Source organism: Cheilinus undulatus, linkage group 13 (assembly GCF_018320785.1).
Source record: "Cheilinus undulatus linkage group 13, ASM1832078v1, whole genome shotgun sequence".
Taxonomy (NCBI): Eukaryota; Metazoa; Chordata; class Actinopteri; order Labriformes; family Labridae; genus Cheilinus; species Cheilinus undulatus.
The window spans coordinates 1231947-1247376 of NC_054877.1; the positions used below are offsets into that span (position 1 = coordinate 1231947).

The following is a 15430-nucleotide window of genomic DNA, read 5'->3' on the forward strand; positions in this document are numbered from 1 at the left end:
TTTTGGAGTTGCCTCGATAGCGTCCCCTAACGGTTTTCAAAATGAACGCCCCTTTATTTGACTTTGTCCTAGATCTTTGAAATTTTGTGCGCAGGTGCGGCTTGGGGAGATCTACAAAAAAGCCTCTTGGGTCCCTCCCCTATCTCCAACAGGAAATCCGCCATTTTGAAGGAATGAGCAAAGTTAGGATGCTTCTTTCTTGGCTATTGTGAGGCGTCCTTTGAAGATAAAAGGGGACATATTTTACCCTTTTAAAACAAGTTTATATCGGTCTCAGAGGTCCCAAAACATGCCTGTGGAGTTTGCAGCTGAATAACCCTCCAGTATTGATTTCTGCATGTCTAAAACTCCTGTTTCAGCTGTTTCTGTGTCTGTGGCTTTAAATGTTAGTGAGCTGTCTGACTCCGCCCCTGACCATGCCCCTCTCAGGAAATGGATGTGGCTCTGTGGAAGATCAGGAGAGGAGGACGGAGCTTTCTTCCAAGCAGGGAGGGCCAACCAAACCTGGGGGCGGGGCTAAATCCCTACATGAGGTCATGAGGGTAAAATCTGAGAACGGCTTGTTTCAACACACATTTTCTGAAAGGTGGAGGGGGGGGGGGTAATTTTCTGGTATTTAGGGGATTGTGTTAGAAATGCCTGAAAAAGTGTTTTTTTTTTTTTTGCAATGTATGTCCCCTTTAAAGATGACAAAAATGACCCAAAAGTGGCAAAATATGCATGAAATTGCTAAAACTGGGTGAAAAGGAACAAAAATGTGTGAAAGGTGACAAAAGAAGTGAGTTACAGGTAGAAAAATGTTCAAAAACCAGCAAAAAGTTGGGAAAAAAGTGTCATTTAATGGCAAAAAGGCAACTTAAATGGCTGAAGAGTGGCAGAAAAAGGCGATAAAGCAAAAACTCAAATAAAAAGGTCAGCAAAAAGCAGAATGGCAGTGGCAAAAATGAGATGTGAAAAATGGCAGAAACTGATTAAAAGGGGCAAAAAATTACAAACAATGGCAATGGAAATGGATTTTGTTTCTGATAAGACCACTACCCAGAATCCACCGAGACCCGCCGTGCACAAATGAGCGAGGGTCTGATCAGTGCTGCTGGCAGCCCTCGTTATGATTATTATTGTTATTAAGAAATTTAAAAGAACAAACTAAGACAACAGGAAATGACACAACAGGAGCATGAAAGTGCATAAAAGGATATAACAGGTCAGATGTTTGAGCTAAATGCTTTTCCTGGTGTCATGGGCGCAGCATGGTGGTGGGGGGGTACTGATTACCTGGGCCCCCAGCAGGGAGGGGCCCTTGAGAGACCTGTGATGAAAAGTGTGTTTTTCTTAGTAATTAGTGTCATTATTGAATCAAAAGCGACTAAATTGGGGCGCAGGTGGCCTAGTGGTTAAAGGTGCACCCCATGTACTGATGGCTCAGGTTCAAATCCAGCCTGAGTCCCTTTACCGCATATCTCTCCCCTGCTCTAGTCCCTGTTTGCGACTCTATCCACCATCCTCATTTATCAAATAAAAGCATGAAAATGCTCAAAAATAAAGCTTAAAAAAAAAGCGACTAATCGATCAACAGACTGAAATTTGTATCACATAGAATCAAATAAAATACTGGAGGCCATGCTCCTCCCTTAAGATGTCCAAACGGTACAGTCCAGCGCCATGAAATAATGCAAGTAAATTTAATTTAACATTAGTAAAAATGTTCTTCATAAATGGAGAGATTATGGTTCAAAAATACATTAAAAGGCATTTATATTTGTAAAAAATGACAAAACATCTGTGGCTTGGCGAAGGGAGGGCCTGTGTTATGTTCTTTCTGGGGGCCCTAAATCCCTAGCTACGCCCCTGACTAGTGTGGTCGAGAACAGTGTTGGTCTTGAGACCGGTCTCAAGACCACATTTTGATTTCTTGGTCTTGTCTCGGACTGGCCGGACTCGGGGTTTTCCATCAAGACCGGGTAGACCAGCCATCACCAGCTAAAACAAAAAACATCTACACCTGCAAAACTCAGACATCAGTCCATCTTATTTCTAGTCAGAAATCCCTCTGAACTCTTCCTGTAGGCCTCATTCACCTGACTCATCTAGATAGACATCTCATTTTCAGATTTTTAAAAGAATTCCAGACTTGTCAGCGGCTCAGGATTGTCAGGATTGATTTTTTACTAGTTGAACAAATGTGTTTAATGTTGAGATTTTTGCATGTTGTTCTTTGAATGAGTTGCACACCCCTTGTTTTTATCTGTCAAATCTATTAGAAAGTCTTGGTCTTGACTCAGTCTCGACCCCCAAAAGTCTTGGTCTTGACTCAGTCTCGACCCCCAAAAGTCTTGGTCTTGACTCAGTCTCGACCCCCAAAGGTCTTGGTCTTGACTCAGTCTCGACCTCCAAAGGTCTTGGTCTTGTCTTGGCCTCGCTGCACTCTATGGTCTGAGTACAACACTAGCTTTTAGTGGCCAAGGAGAGAAACGTCACAATCAGACCAAAGCAGAGACTCCTCCAAACAAAGAGACTGAGTCAGAGAGAACATCACCAACTCTGATGGTAAAGAAAAACTGTTTCCATGTGACAGAAGCGCTCCTAAAAATACAACAAATGATCCCACAATTTTTACATTTGATCAAGAAACTCAGACTTTGATCTAATTACAACAATCTACATCACTCATCACTTAGATTTCTTTCTTTCTTTCTCTCTCTCTTTCTTTCTTTCTGTCTGTCTTTCTTTCTTTCTCTCTTTCTTTCTTTCTTTCTTTCTTTCTCTCTCTTTCTTTCTTTCTCTCTCTTTCTTTCGTTCTGTCTTTCTTTCCTTCTCTCTCTCTCTCACTCTCTTTCTTTCGCTCCCTCTCTCTTTCTTTCTTTCTTTCTCTCTTTCCTTCTTCCTCTCTCTTTTTTCTTTCTCTTTCTTTCTTGTCTTGTTCTTCTTTTTTCTCTCTTTCTTTCTTTCTCTCTTTCTTTCTTTCTCTCTCTCTTTCTTTCTCTATTTCCTTCTTCCTCTCTCTTTTTTCTTTCTTTTTCACTCTTTCTTTCTCTCTCTCTCCTTCTTTCTTGTTCTCTCTCTTTCTTTCTTTCTCTCTCTCTTTCTTTCTCTCTCTTTCTTTCGTTCTGTCTTTCTTTCTTTCTCTCTCTCTCTCACTCTCTTCCTTTCCCTCTTTCTTTCGCTCCCTCTCTCTTTCTTTCTTTCTTTCTCTCTTTCCTTCTTCCTCTCTCTTTTTTCTTTCTCTCTTTCTTTCTTGTCTCATTCTTCTTTTTTCTCTCTTTCTTTCTTTCTCTCATTCTTTCTTTCTCTCCATCTCATTCTTTCTTTCTCTCTTTCCTTCTTCCTCTCTTTTTTTCTTTTTCACTCTTTCTTTCTCTCTCTCTCCTTCTTTCTTTCTCTCTCTCATTCATTCTTTGTCTTTCTTTCTTTCTTTCTTTCTCTCATTCTTTCTTTCTCTCTTTCCTTCTTCCTCTCTCTTTTTTCTTTTTCACTCTTTCTTTCTCTCTCTCTCCTTCTTTCTTTCTGTCTTTCTTTCTTTCTCTCTTTCTTTCTTTCTCTCCCTCTCCTTCTTTCTTTCTCTCTCTCATTCATTCTTTGTCTTTCTTTCTCTCTTTCTTTCTTTCTCTTTCCTTCTTTCTCTCTTTCTTTCTTTCTCTTTCTTTCTTTCTCTCCTTCTCCTTCTTTCTTTCTCTCTTTCGCTCTCTCTCTTTCTGTCTCTCTTTCACTCTCTCTCTTTCTTTCTTTCTCTCCTTCTGTCTTTCTTTCTTTCTCTCTTTCTTTCTCTCCATCTCCTTCTTTCTTTCTTTCTTTCTTTCTTTCTCTCTTTCTTTCTCTCGTTCTTTCTTTCTCTCCCTCTCCTTCTTTCTTTCTTTCTCTCTTTCTTACTTTCTTTCTTTTTCAGTGGAGTCTAGAGTCCTCTACATGGATCCTGGCTGGATGTAGCGTCTGTGAAGTGGCCCACCTTCATCCTCATGTCGGCCCAGGGTTGGCTGGTTTTCGTATTTCCTACTTCACCTGAAGGCAGCGGGAGGTGGAGAGAGGGAGGAGGGTGAGGAGGAGGAGGGAGGAAGGAGGGGGAGATAGCAGCAGCAGCAGCAGCGGAGCAGCTAACGTCAGAACACTGAGCCTGTTTACCAGCAGCTCTCCTCGGTCTCAGGCCCCTACCCCAGCCTAGTCCTCCACACCTGACCCCGTCTGGACCTCGGTATGTGACTGCACCGACGTTCCTTCTCGGTGAGGCTCCAGGAACAGAGGAATGCGTGTCGGTGGTTAGCGTGCAGACAAAAGGGCATCTCTGTTTGTCACCGACCGTAATCTCCGGATGAGAGTTCCCGGGTTAACGTTGGTGAACCAGCACAGAAAAACCTTGAACCGACCCACCAGTCCCGGTCACCGTTAAATCTGAGGGAGAGCCACCGACCGAGGGGACAGCATGAAGTTCACGGAGCATCTGTCCGCTCACATCACCCCGGAGTGGAGAAAGCAGTACATCCAGTATGAGGTGAGTTAGCTTAGACTAACCTCTCTGTTAGCCACCAGCTAGCTGACTCAGTCCCTCACTAACTCCAGCCCTCACCGCTTTTTCTCAGCTCTACGCTCATTTTAGTCCACACTGGTCGGCTGTGTTCAGAGATGGCGTCTCTTTGTGTTAGCCTGTCGTTATACAACAGGAAGAGAGGAAGTAGGTACATCTAGGCCCAGCAGCAGACTAGTGTCACCAGCTAGCAAACCAGACTAGCTAGGCAGGACATCAGCTCCTCTCACCCCACAGCTCTGGACCATCAGTAGACCCCAGACCGGCTCCTTCACACTCACAGGAATGTGTTTGGAGACAGGCGTTCATCATTAATTAAATCTGTTAACCATTCAGTCTGTACATCTGCTGACTCAGCTGTTCCACATCAGGGTGTCCGGGGTCAGACAATGACAGAGGGGCTGATGTTCCAGTCATCGACCCTAGACCCAGGAAAAACTCTCCGAACTGAACCTTTAGCTGTCAGCTCTGTGTCAGTGAGCGTGGCTGATCATGTCAACACACAGAAGGTCATGAACTTTTCTGTTTTCTCCTACAACACATTTATTAAGGTGCTGTATTCAGATCAGGTCCAGGTGACTGAGGTACCTGTGGATCTGTCCAGCAGACGGGGACATCAGTTATCAGACAGAAGAAAAACGCTTTAAAACCATGAGAACCTCACACACGCAATAAAAACCATCGATCAGGCTATATCAGAGAGAAAGATCAGCCAATAAAAACACAAATAGATGGCCTCTGACCTGGTACCAGGGTGGGACACTACAAACCTACGGTATGTAGATTTCAGTGCCAGGGACCTCGATCGAAGAAACACACAAATATTAGGAATAGAGGAGTTCTACTTAGAGATCCAGAACCTGTTCCAGCAGGTTTAATCCATCAACATCATTTATATTTAATCCTAAAGATTCCCTAACCAACACTTCCTTCAACGTTCCTTAAAGAACATCGTCTGGAAAGAGGAAGTCCGCAACCGAACGGGAAGAGAGGAGTGGAAGACATTTTTAAACGTGAGGGACAGTCACGAAAACAGGCTTCATTTCTCAAAACAATATGATTTTATTCATTTATAGATCAGAGATCTAGGATCCACGGACAAGTTTATATTCATTTATAGATCTAGGATCCTCAGACTAGTTTATATTTATTTATAGATCTAGGACCCTCAGACTAGTTTATATTCATTTATAGATCTAGGACCCTCAGACTAGTTTATATTCATTTATAGATCTAGGATCCTCAGACTAGTTTATATTTATTTATAGATCTAGGATCCTCAGACTAGTTTATATTTATTTATAGATCTAGGACCCTCAGACTAGTTTATATTCATTTATAGATCTAGGATCCTCAGACTAGTTTATATTTATTTATAGATCTAGGATCCTCAGACTAGTTTATATTTATTTATAGATCTAGGACCCTCAGACTAGTTTATATTCATTTATAGATCTAGGACCCTCAGACTAGTTTATATTCATTTATAGATCTAGGATCCTCAGACTAGTTTATATTTATTTATAGATCTAGGATCCTCAGACTAGTTTATATTTATTTATAGATCTAGGATCCTCAGACTAGTTTATATTCATTTATAGATCTAGGATCCTCAGACTAGTTTATATTCATTTATAGATCTAGGATCCTCAGACTAGTTTATATTTATTTATAGATCTAGGATCCTCAGACTAGTTTAGATTCATTTATAGATCTAGGATCCTCAGACTAGTTTATATTCATTTATAGATCTAGGATCCTCAGACTAGTTTATATTTATTTATAGATCTAGGATCCTCAGACTAGTTTAGATTCATTTATAGATCTAGGATCCTCAGACTAGTTTAGATTTATTTATAGATCTAGGATCCTCAGACTAGTTTACATTTATTTATAGATCTAGGATCCTCAGACTAGTTTATATTCATTTATAGATCTAGGATCCTCAGACTAGTTTATATTCATTTATAGATCTAGGATCCTCAGACTAGTTTACATTTATTTATAAATCTAGGATCCTCAGACTAGTTTACATTTATTTATAGATCTAGGATCCTCAGACTAGTTTACATTTATTTATAGATCTAGGACCCTCAGACTAGTTTATATTTATTTATAGATCTAGGATCCTCAGACTAGTTTACATTTATTTATAGATCTAGGATCCTCAGACTAGTTTACATTTATTTATAGATCTAGGATCCTCAGACTAGTTTATATTCATTTATAGATCTAGGATCCTCAGACTAGTTTATATTCATTTATAGATCTAGGATCCATAGATCTAGGATCCACAGACTAGTTTATATTCATTTATAGATCTAGGATCCATAGATCTAGGATCCACAGACTAGTTTATATTCATTTATAGATCTAGGATCCATAGATCTAGGATCCACAGACTAGTTTATATTTATTTATAGATCTAGGATCCACAGACTAGTTTATATTTATTTATAGATCTAGGATCCACAGACTAGTTTATATTCATTTATAGATCTAGGATCCACAGACTAGTTTATATTTATTTATAGATCTAGGATCCACAGACTAGTTTATCTTCATTTATAGATCTAGGATCCTCAGACTAGTTTATATTTATTTATAGATCTAGGATCCACAGACTAGTTTATATTTATTTATAGATCTAGGATCCACAGACTAGTTTATCTTCATTTATAGATCTAGGATCCACAGACTAGTTTATATTCATTTATAGATCTAGGATCCTCAGACTAGTTTATATTCATTTATAGATCTAGGATCCTCTGACTAGTTTATATTTATTTATAGATCTAGGATCCACAGACTAGTTTATATTCATTTATAGATCTAGGATCCTCAGACTAGTTTATATTCATTTATAGATCTAGGATCCATAGATCTAGGATCCACAGACTAGTTTATATTCATTTATAGATCTGGGATCCTCAGACTAGTTTATATTCATTTATAGATCTAGGATCCTCAGACTAGTTTATATTCATTTATAGATCTAGGATCCTCAGACTAGTTTATATTCATTTATAGATCTAGGATCCATAGATCTAGGATCCTCAGACTAGTTTATATTTATTTATAGATCTAGGATCCTCAGACTAGTTTATATTCATTTATAGATCTAGGATCCTCAGACTAGTTTATATTTATTTATAGATCTAGGATCCTCAGACTAGTTTATATTCATTTATAGATCTGGGATCCTCAGACTAGTTTATATTCATTTATAGATCTAGGATCCTCAGACCAGTTTATATTTATTTATAGATCTAGGATCTACAGACTAGTTTGTATTTATTTATGAATTTTAAACAACAAGGGAAAAGCTGTAGCTTCCACCATCAACCACAAATGCCACTTTTAACAGCTTTTCACCCTCATTATTGAATGTCATCCACCAAACAGAAGCGGTTTTGTTGTTTTGGAGTGCATTTTTTAAGAGTTGTCAGTTCAGAGCAGGAAGGACGCTGCAGTGTTGGGCTGAGCAAAGCAGCACGTTGGTTTTTACTCCACTTGGAAATGTCCTCAGAGTGAGGAGGGATGGAGTTATGACAGGCGGTTTGCACTTGGGTGACAAAACACGCAGCCACCAGCAGACAGTAACCAAGGTCCATGTCAAATAAGCAGCAGAAAACGCTGAGATGTACAGAAAGGTAGTTCACACTTCCTTATTTAGCAGCTCTGACAGCCTCCTGTGTTTCCTCTGGAGTAGGAGGGAGTTTAGATTTCAGATGAATATGGTGACACCAGTATGACATAAACCTACTCAGCATTTATCTGGTGTAATTTCCCCTTTAATGAAACTGAAACACTGATGACCGTTCAGTCAGCCTAAACTGTTCAGCCCTAATATCAATAAAGGTTGTACTGATGTTTGAGAAAAAAAGGCCTACGACTCTGTAAAAAGTCAGCTAACAGTAGGAGCAGCTAACAGAAACATGCCGTGTGAAACGTAGAAATACATTTCTACCCGTGTGGTGTTTATTGAAGGAGTGCCTGTGTGACATCTGGCCCGTTATGGTTGACTTTGTTTTTCTTTTTTCTATGTAGACCAGGGTCACCAAGTCCATCTGACCAAGGGCCAGATTTAGTCTTGACAGAGTCTCTGGGGGCCGGACTTCCAGATAAAGAAAAATTAAATCAATATTGTGTTCTGATTAACATATTTTATCAGAATTTGTACTTTCTTTCAAAACTCAGGACATTTTTAGGCATTACCAGTGAGATCTATCCTGATCTATAATGCCATAGACCCACAGGATCAGCTGGGCAGAGAACGGACCCTCCACTATTATGATTTAGCACCAATATGAACTCATGTTTCACACTTTTCACTACCTCACTGCTTCATTCTGACATTTCTGCCTCATTTTGTGCCACTTTTTTGCTGTTGTATCTCTCTTTAACACACTTTCCTTCCTTTTCACTGCTTTGCCATTGACTAGTTTTGCACCATTTTGTAACTTTAAACCCATTTTTGATACTTTTTGCCTCTTTAACAGGGGTGTGACAAGACACTTATCTCACGAGAGGAGACGACATTTTACACTTTTTTTCAATTTTGGAAAAAAGTACACACATTCAGGTCTATTAAGAAATGTTGAACTAAGTACTGAATAGGCTATTAATTTTTCCAAAGAGTATGTTTTGTCTAACTTTGACTCAAACTGTACATTTTAATGCTCTTCAAATCAAACCTTTTATTTTAACAGTCTACAAAATCTTTAATTTACTACACTATGCACTCATCCCTACAATTACAATAATTATTAGGGGTGCACCGATCGATCGGCCAAGATCGGTATCGGCGCCGATTTCCTTAGTTTTAGGAGATCGGCGATTGGTCGATCCTTGCAAATAAGATCGGTGGATAAGGTCGGTTTCATATGCCTCTACCTACTAAAATGTGAAAAATGAAAGACTAAAAGAACTGATATAATTTAGTAGTTTGGACAGTAATGCTTTAAACTTTTCCTTTATATTTGAGAGAACTACCTCATATGCAGTTAAAACAGCAGGTTTGTATTGTTTCACGGGTGTTGTTCAATGTTATTCAGTAAAATAAGACTGGAACACTGAAGGTGTATGCTGTCAGTTATAAAAAAATCGGTATCGGCAAAAATCGGAATCGGCAGGTCAGGCTTTTTAAAGATCGGTGATCGGCCAGAAAATTGCAATCGGTGCACCCCTAATAATTATTTTTAATAATATTAAGAACAGTATAATATTATTATACTTAATTACATATAATACAAAATGTAGATTATTTTAAAAGTACTTTAAGCACTGTTTACAACAGACTGAGATATAAGGAGCTGCATCAGTAACATCCAACTATTTCTCATCCTCTTTAAGGACATCCATATTTTAAACACTAAAAAGAAATATTTCTGTCAATAACACTAGGGCTGGGTATTGCTAAGAATCTCATGATTCAATTCGATTTCGATTTTTTAGGTTGCGATTCAATTTGATATTAATTCGATATTGATTTAAATGCTTTGATCTTGATTCAGTAAGATGTAGAAATACACAAATGACCAGTTGACAGTTTTTAACAATTATTTTCATGCCCATGTGAACATATTTGGTAAGTCACCTCACATTTTTTAGCAATAAAACATCTGAAAACAAAAATTTGCACAATAATAACTTATTTGTGCATATGGAGTACAAAAGTAAAAGACAGGACAGTTCTGTATAAACACTGAAAAAGTAAAGTGTATGTAAACTTTAATAATATTTCTGTCCTCTTGGAAATTGTGATAAACGTCACATAACATGGTTATGGTTGGTTGTTGTTTGGTTGAGTGCGGCCTCCGTCCATACAACACGTATCACACGCACAGCGACCCCTACTGGCCAGGAGGTGAATCGATTCAGAGGATTTGCTGAATCGATATTGAATTGAGGGGAGAAATATTGCGATGCATCGATTAATCGATATTTTTACCCACCCCTAAATAACACGTTTGCTGTAATTTAGAGAAATAGATTATCTTATCATTTTGTGGTCTTTTTTTCTCATATGAGCTTTGACAGTGTTGGACACAACGCACAGATGAGCGTGTGTGTTAATGTGTGTGCGTTTGTGAGCGAGTGTGTCTCTCTGCTCTGTCTGCTGTCAGACAGCAAACAAGGCGTGTTTAACTGGAGCTATAACTTCGCTTTTTGGAGCTACTCTATGGCGCTCATACAGAGTTTGTTTTGCTAAGTTTACTGCTGCAGTATGCAGACCTGTTGCGCTACTCATGTTAAGCTTCTGATTGATGATACGCACAGCCAACAGCTGATGGATGACATGACGAAGCAGCGACTCAAAGTTACAAAGTCACAAACAGCGGCCCTACGAGCATGTCTGCGTGTATACACAAACTAAATAAACGCTGTATTCTCCTCATGGAGAAGGCACAGGCTTTCACCTGCAGCATTTTATCAATTCATACAGTTATGATGATTTATGGATGGATCATTTATGGATGGATCATGTGCGGCTCAAGTTAGCACGATGATGATACTTGATACTTTTAACCCATTTTGTGCGAATTTTTGCCCATTTCGCCTCTTTAATCACTTTTTTACCTTTCTTTAACTCCTTTCAACCACTTTTCTTGCCTGTGTTTTCCCTCCTTTATCCATTTTTGCCACTTTTGTCTATTTTTTTTACATTTTTTAATTTCGTTTTTCACCATTTTTGCCACTTTTAACCCATTTTTAATGTACTTTTTGCCCTTTTTTTCTCTTACACTAATGGTTTGCCGCATTTTAACCTCTTTTCACCACTTTCCTGCAAACTCTTGTCCCTTTGTGCCACTCTACGACCCATTTGGACACTTATCGCCCACTCTCTAACCACTTTATCTGGCCATCTTTGCCAGTTTTAACACATTTTTTTATATTTACCAGTAATGGCTGACAGGTGAATTTCTGTAACAGATCAAATGCGAAGTCATTCTAAAACTATTTGAATATTTATTGTTTTTGGGGTGGATTTAACAGCTGCAGACATTTAAAGCCAAACGATTCTCTTAAACCACATTTTCTTTTCCTGCTTTTCTGAATTCAGTGATCTTCTAGGGGCCCGGCAGGGAGCTTTGGGGGGCCTGATTTGGCCCCCAGGCCACCAGTTGAAGATCAGTGATGTAGAAAAATAACTCAAGATAAACATCATGTTTCACCAGTCAGCTAAAAAATACTGCGGTATGATGTATGGTCCATATTTCCCAGCCCTATGGTACACTACCTGTGTGGATTTACAACAGCTAAAGGTATAATTTGTGTGTTTTCTGTGTTTGCACCTTTTTGAGGAGACAGATAATTCCTTCCTGAGGCGGTCTACAGTGATGGGAGTTGAGCTCACCTCTGGTAATGAGACAACAGCAGTGTGTGGAAGAAAACTGCTGTAAAAGTCCCTTCTTCTGCACGTTTCTGACGCCTGTTTCCACAGCAGTTATGTGGACTGGTTTCTCTCAGCTCTCGTCTTGTTTGGATAAAGACCAGATAAAGCTTGTTGTTCCACACAGCTGTAAATCATGACCTTGGACCGCGTTAGTTTTAGTCCTGGGAGGATCTGGAATAAAGACCCGTGAGCTCTGCAAAGCGGTGCTGACCAGGGTTGGAACACGCATGTCATGTTTTGACCTAGCAGCTGTGTTTGGCCTGGGGCGGTAAAATAAAGGAGGCGTGTGCTGGACTCTCTCTGCAGCCATGATGAGTCTGTCTATAGTCTACTCCAGTCTTACTCAACCCTGGTCCAAAGAGCAGAATTATTGAAAAATACCTTTGCAAGAGCCACAATCTCAGGGGCAAAAACAGCTTGAAGTAGCAATAAAAATAAGTTAAAGGGGCAAAAATGGTTTCAAAAAGGGCAAAACCATGGCAAGAAAAATGAGAGAAAAGTGACTAAAATGAGCAAAAAGCAGTCAAGAGTTGCAAAATAGGGCAAAAAATAGGGAACAAGTGGTACTTAATGGCAAAAGGTAGCTTAAATGGGTGAAAAGTGGTGAAAAAATGGTGAAAAAGGTCAAAAATGAGGAAAAAGTAGCAAAAAAGTGGCAAAAATGGGCAAAAAGTAGGGAACAATGTGGTATTTCATGGCAAGGGTAGCTTAAATGGGCAAAAATGGTGATAAAGGGCAAAAATGGGACAAAAGTGTCAAAAAGAAGTGGGTAAAAATGGGAAATTAAGGGTACTTAATGACAAAAGGTAGCTTAAATGGGCAAAAAGTTGCAAAAAAAATGGTGAAAAAGGGCAAAAATGGGAAAAAGTGGCTTAAAGAAGTGGAAATGGGAAGAAAATGGGAAAAAGGGGTACTTAATGGCAAAGCTAGTTTAAATACAGGGGCTCCGGGGGTCTTAAAAAGTCTAAAATCCAATAAATTGAATTTAAGGCCTTAAAATGTCTAAAATTTTCTTAAAATCTCGTAAAATGTCTTAAATGTGATTTTTAAAGGTCTTTAAAGTTTCACTGAAGAATTTGACTGAAATGCTGTGATTTTTAGAAATAGGAACGTATATCTGTGGAATATGTTCCCGGGGGAACACTAAAGCGGGGCACAACTTGTCCCTCACTCACCTGCCCCCTCCTAAACAATAACAGCATGTCAGAGCAGCTGCACGAAACACCGGCAAACATCACGTAGCCCCATACGGGCCAGAACCATGGGACTTCATGTTGCACCTTCAAGAAAACTCATCTGTGCTTCGGGTTATTTTACCTCGCCACAACACACGACGGCTCCTGGGCCAACTGTGGCCCTAATTCAATAAATTTAAGGTTATTTCTATTAAATTGGTGAACATTTGATTCATTTACATAAACAAGACACTCTTTTTATGGTAAAATTAGTGGAAAAGTTAAAAAAACGGAATCCCAAAAAACATTAAATGGAAAAAACAGAATTTGGCAAAAAATAAAACAGGTTTCATAGGGCCCTGCATGTACTTTGCAAGTATTTCTGGGCCTCCGATTTCCCTTCATGTCTTTTAAATTTTTTGCCAGGATGGATGTGAAATGGGTCTTAAATTGTATTTATTATGGTCTTAAAAAACTCTTAAAAAAGTCTTAAATTTGACTTGTTGAAACCTGCAGAGACCCTGTAAATAGGTGAAAAGTAGCACAGAATGGTGAAAAAGGGCAAAAATGGGATAAATGTGACAAAAATAGGACAGTGTAATCAAATCTGATTAATGTGATTAACTTCTGGGGTCAAAGTTGACCTTTTCTAAGGTTTCTGGGGAATAACATTTCAAATGAAGACATAAATGAGCCACACGTTGAGTACCGCTGGTCTACTCTGTCTTCTCCTAGTCTGTGGATCCCAGAGCTCATAAAGATGCTCAGCAGGTGTGTGTTTTCACACAGAGAGGAGCGACAGTGATGCCACCTGGCTGCCGTACGCTGTGAAAGTCTCAGCCTGCAGACCGATGACAGGAAGTTCTACACTGCTGCTCAATAACAAAGGAAGAAGAAAATGAGAACGTGAAGGCAGAGAGCACAGCCGTTCTCTCACACCTTTGAGGATTCATTATTGGTATTTCAGGGGGAATATGAAGGTCTGCATGTTCTTCAGATGTGACTGTGTCTGTGACAGAGCTGTGTGCAGGAGGGAGAGGAATGTACTGGAAGCTCTGTGCTCTAGCACACACATTAGCTTATGAAAGAGTTCCTGAGTTCTCACTAACTGTTTATTTTCTTAACCAGCGCTGACCTGCTGGTGGCCCACTGTGTTTTCTGTGCTGCTCATCAGGACCTCCAATCCCAGTCCAGGATAAAATATCTGATGGAACTCAGGATTAAGAGCTTCTGTTAATGTTTAAGTATTAAAAACACCATCAGGGTGCTCAGTCATCCAAACTTTAGTAGTTATTGCTGTCAGCTCCTCAGCTGTACAAAAGCACAGCATTTGTATTCAACCTTTAAATAAGACCAGCTCTGATACCACAGTGTTCAGCAGGGACAGACGACATTCACAGTGACAGAAACTAGCTAACGTGACATGGCTCCATGAAGAGATCAGTCCATGTTTCATGGAGCCCTCAGCTCTGCTGCGTCCACTCTGAGGCTGATGCTGGCTGTGATAGTGGATTCTGGAGCTCAATGCGTCCAGCTTCTGCTCTTTTATTTATTTATCTGATTTTCCATTAGGAGTTGTTCCATATGGTTTGATTTTTTTGGTGAAGTACCAAGCGTGCTACGCTACGATGTCGACCCCTGAGTGGTCAGAGACGAATCAAACCTCAGGAATCGCTACCTCTCTCCTCGACAGCCCTGCACTGCTGTATGACTTCTTCGTCCATCCATTTTCTATAGCGCCTATCCCGTTGGGGGTCGCGGGGGCTGGAGCCTATCCCAGCTGTCGTTGGGTGAGAGGCGAACTTCCCAAACTCTCCTGTGATTTTCAGGAATGTTGGTCTCCCTGCTTGCTTCTGCCTACGTGCTGTGACAGAAAGACGCTGACAAGAACCGAGTACATTAAGGCAGCTGGATAGCTCAGTGGTTTACATCAGTGACTGTGGTGTGGGAGAGTGGGGGTTCAAACCCCAGTCAGAGCTAGAGTGTCCAGTGTGGGCCCTTGGCCAAGGTCCTGGAGCAGATCTGAGCTGAATCAACCAGTCATTTAGAAATGGCCGCCAGCTCCTGAAGCTTCCTCCTTCCACTGAGCTCAGTGTGAGCCCATCTCTCCCCGTCACCACTTCCTTCTAGGCCAGTCTCCCAGCTCAGCTGTGGGAATGCCTGCTGCTGCACATCTCTGCTGCTTTCTTGTGCTCTAAGCTCCTGTGGTCAAACATTAGGGCTGCGGACTGTTAGCACCTCACTTAAACAACCACTGGTCAAAGTAACCATGATTCCATTAATCGTGGTTTAAAAAGCCTGGACATTTTATTTACTCAGATGACACCAAACAGCAGTTTC

General features: G+C 40.0%; 1 protein-coding gene across 1 annotated transcript in view; it reads left to right on the forward strand.

The window, feature by feature from the left end:
* Window positions 1-3819: 3819 nt before the first annotated feature.
* Window positions 3820-15430, forward strand: part of LOC121520051 (xenotropic and polytropic retrovirus receptor 1 homolog) — a 67752-nt gene continuing 56141 nt past the window's right edge. Inside the window, exon 1 of the mRNA XM_041803282.1 lies at window positions 3820-4483. Coding sequence (XP_041659216.1) covers window positions 4415-4483 — 69 coding nt within the window. The 5' untranslated portion in view covers window positions 3820-4414. The remainder of the gene's footprint in view (window positions 4484-15430) is intronic.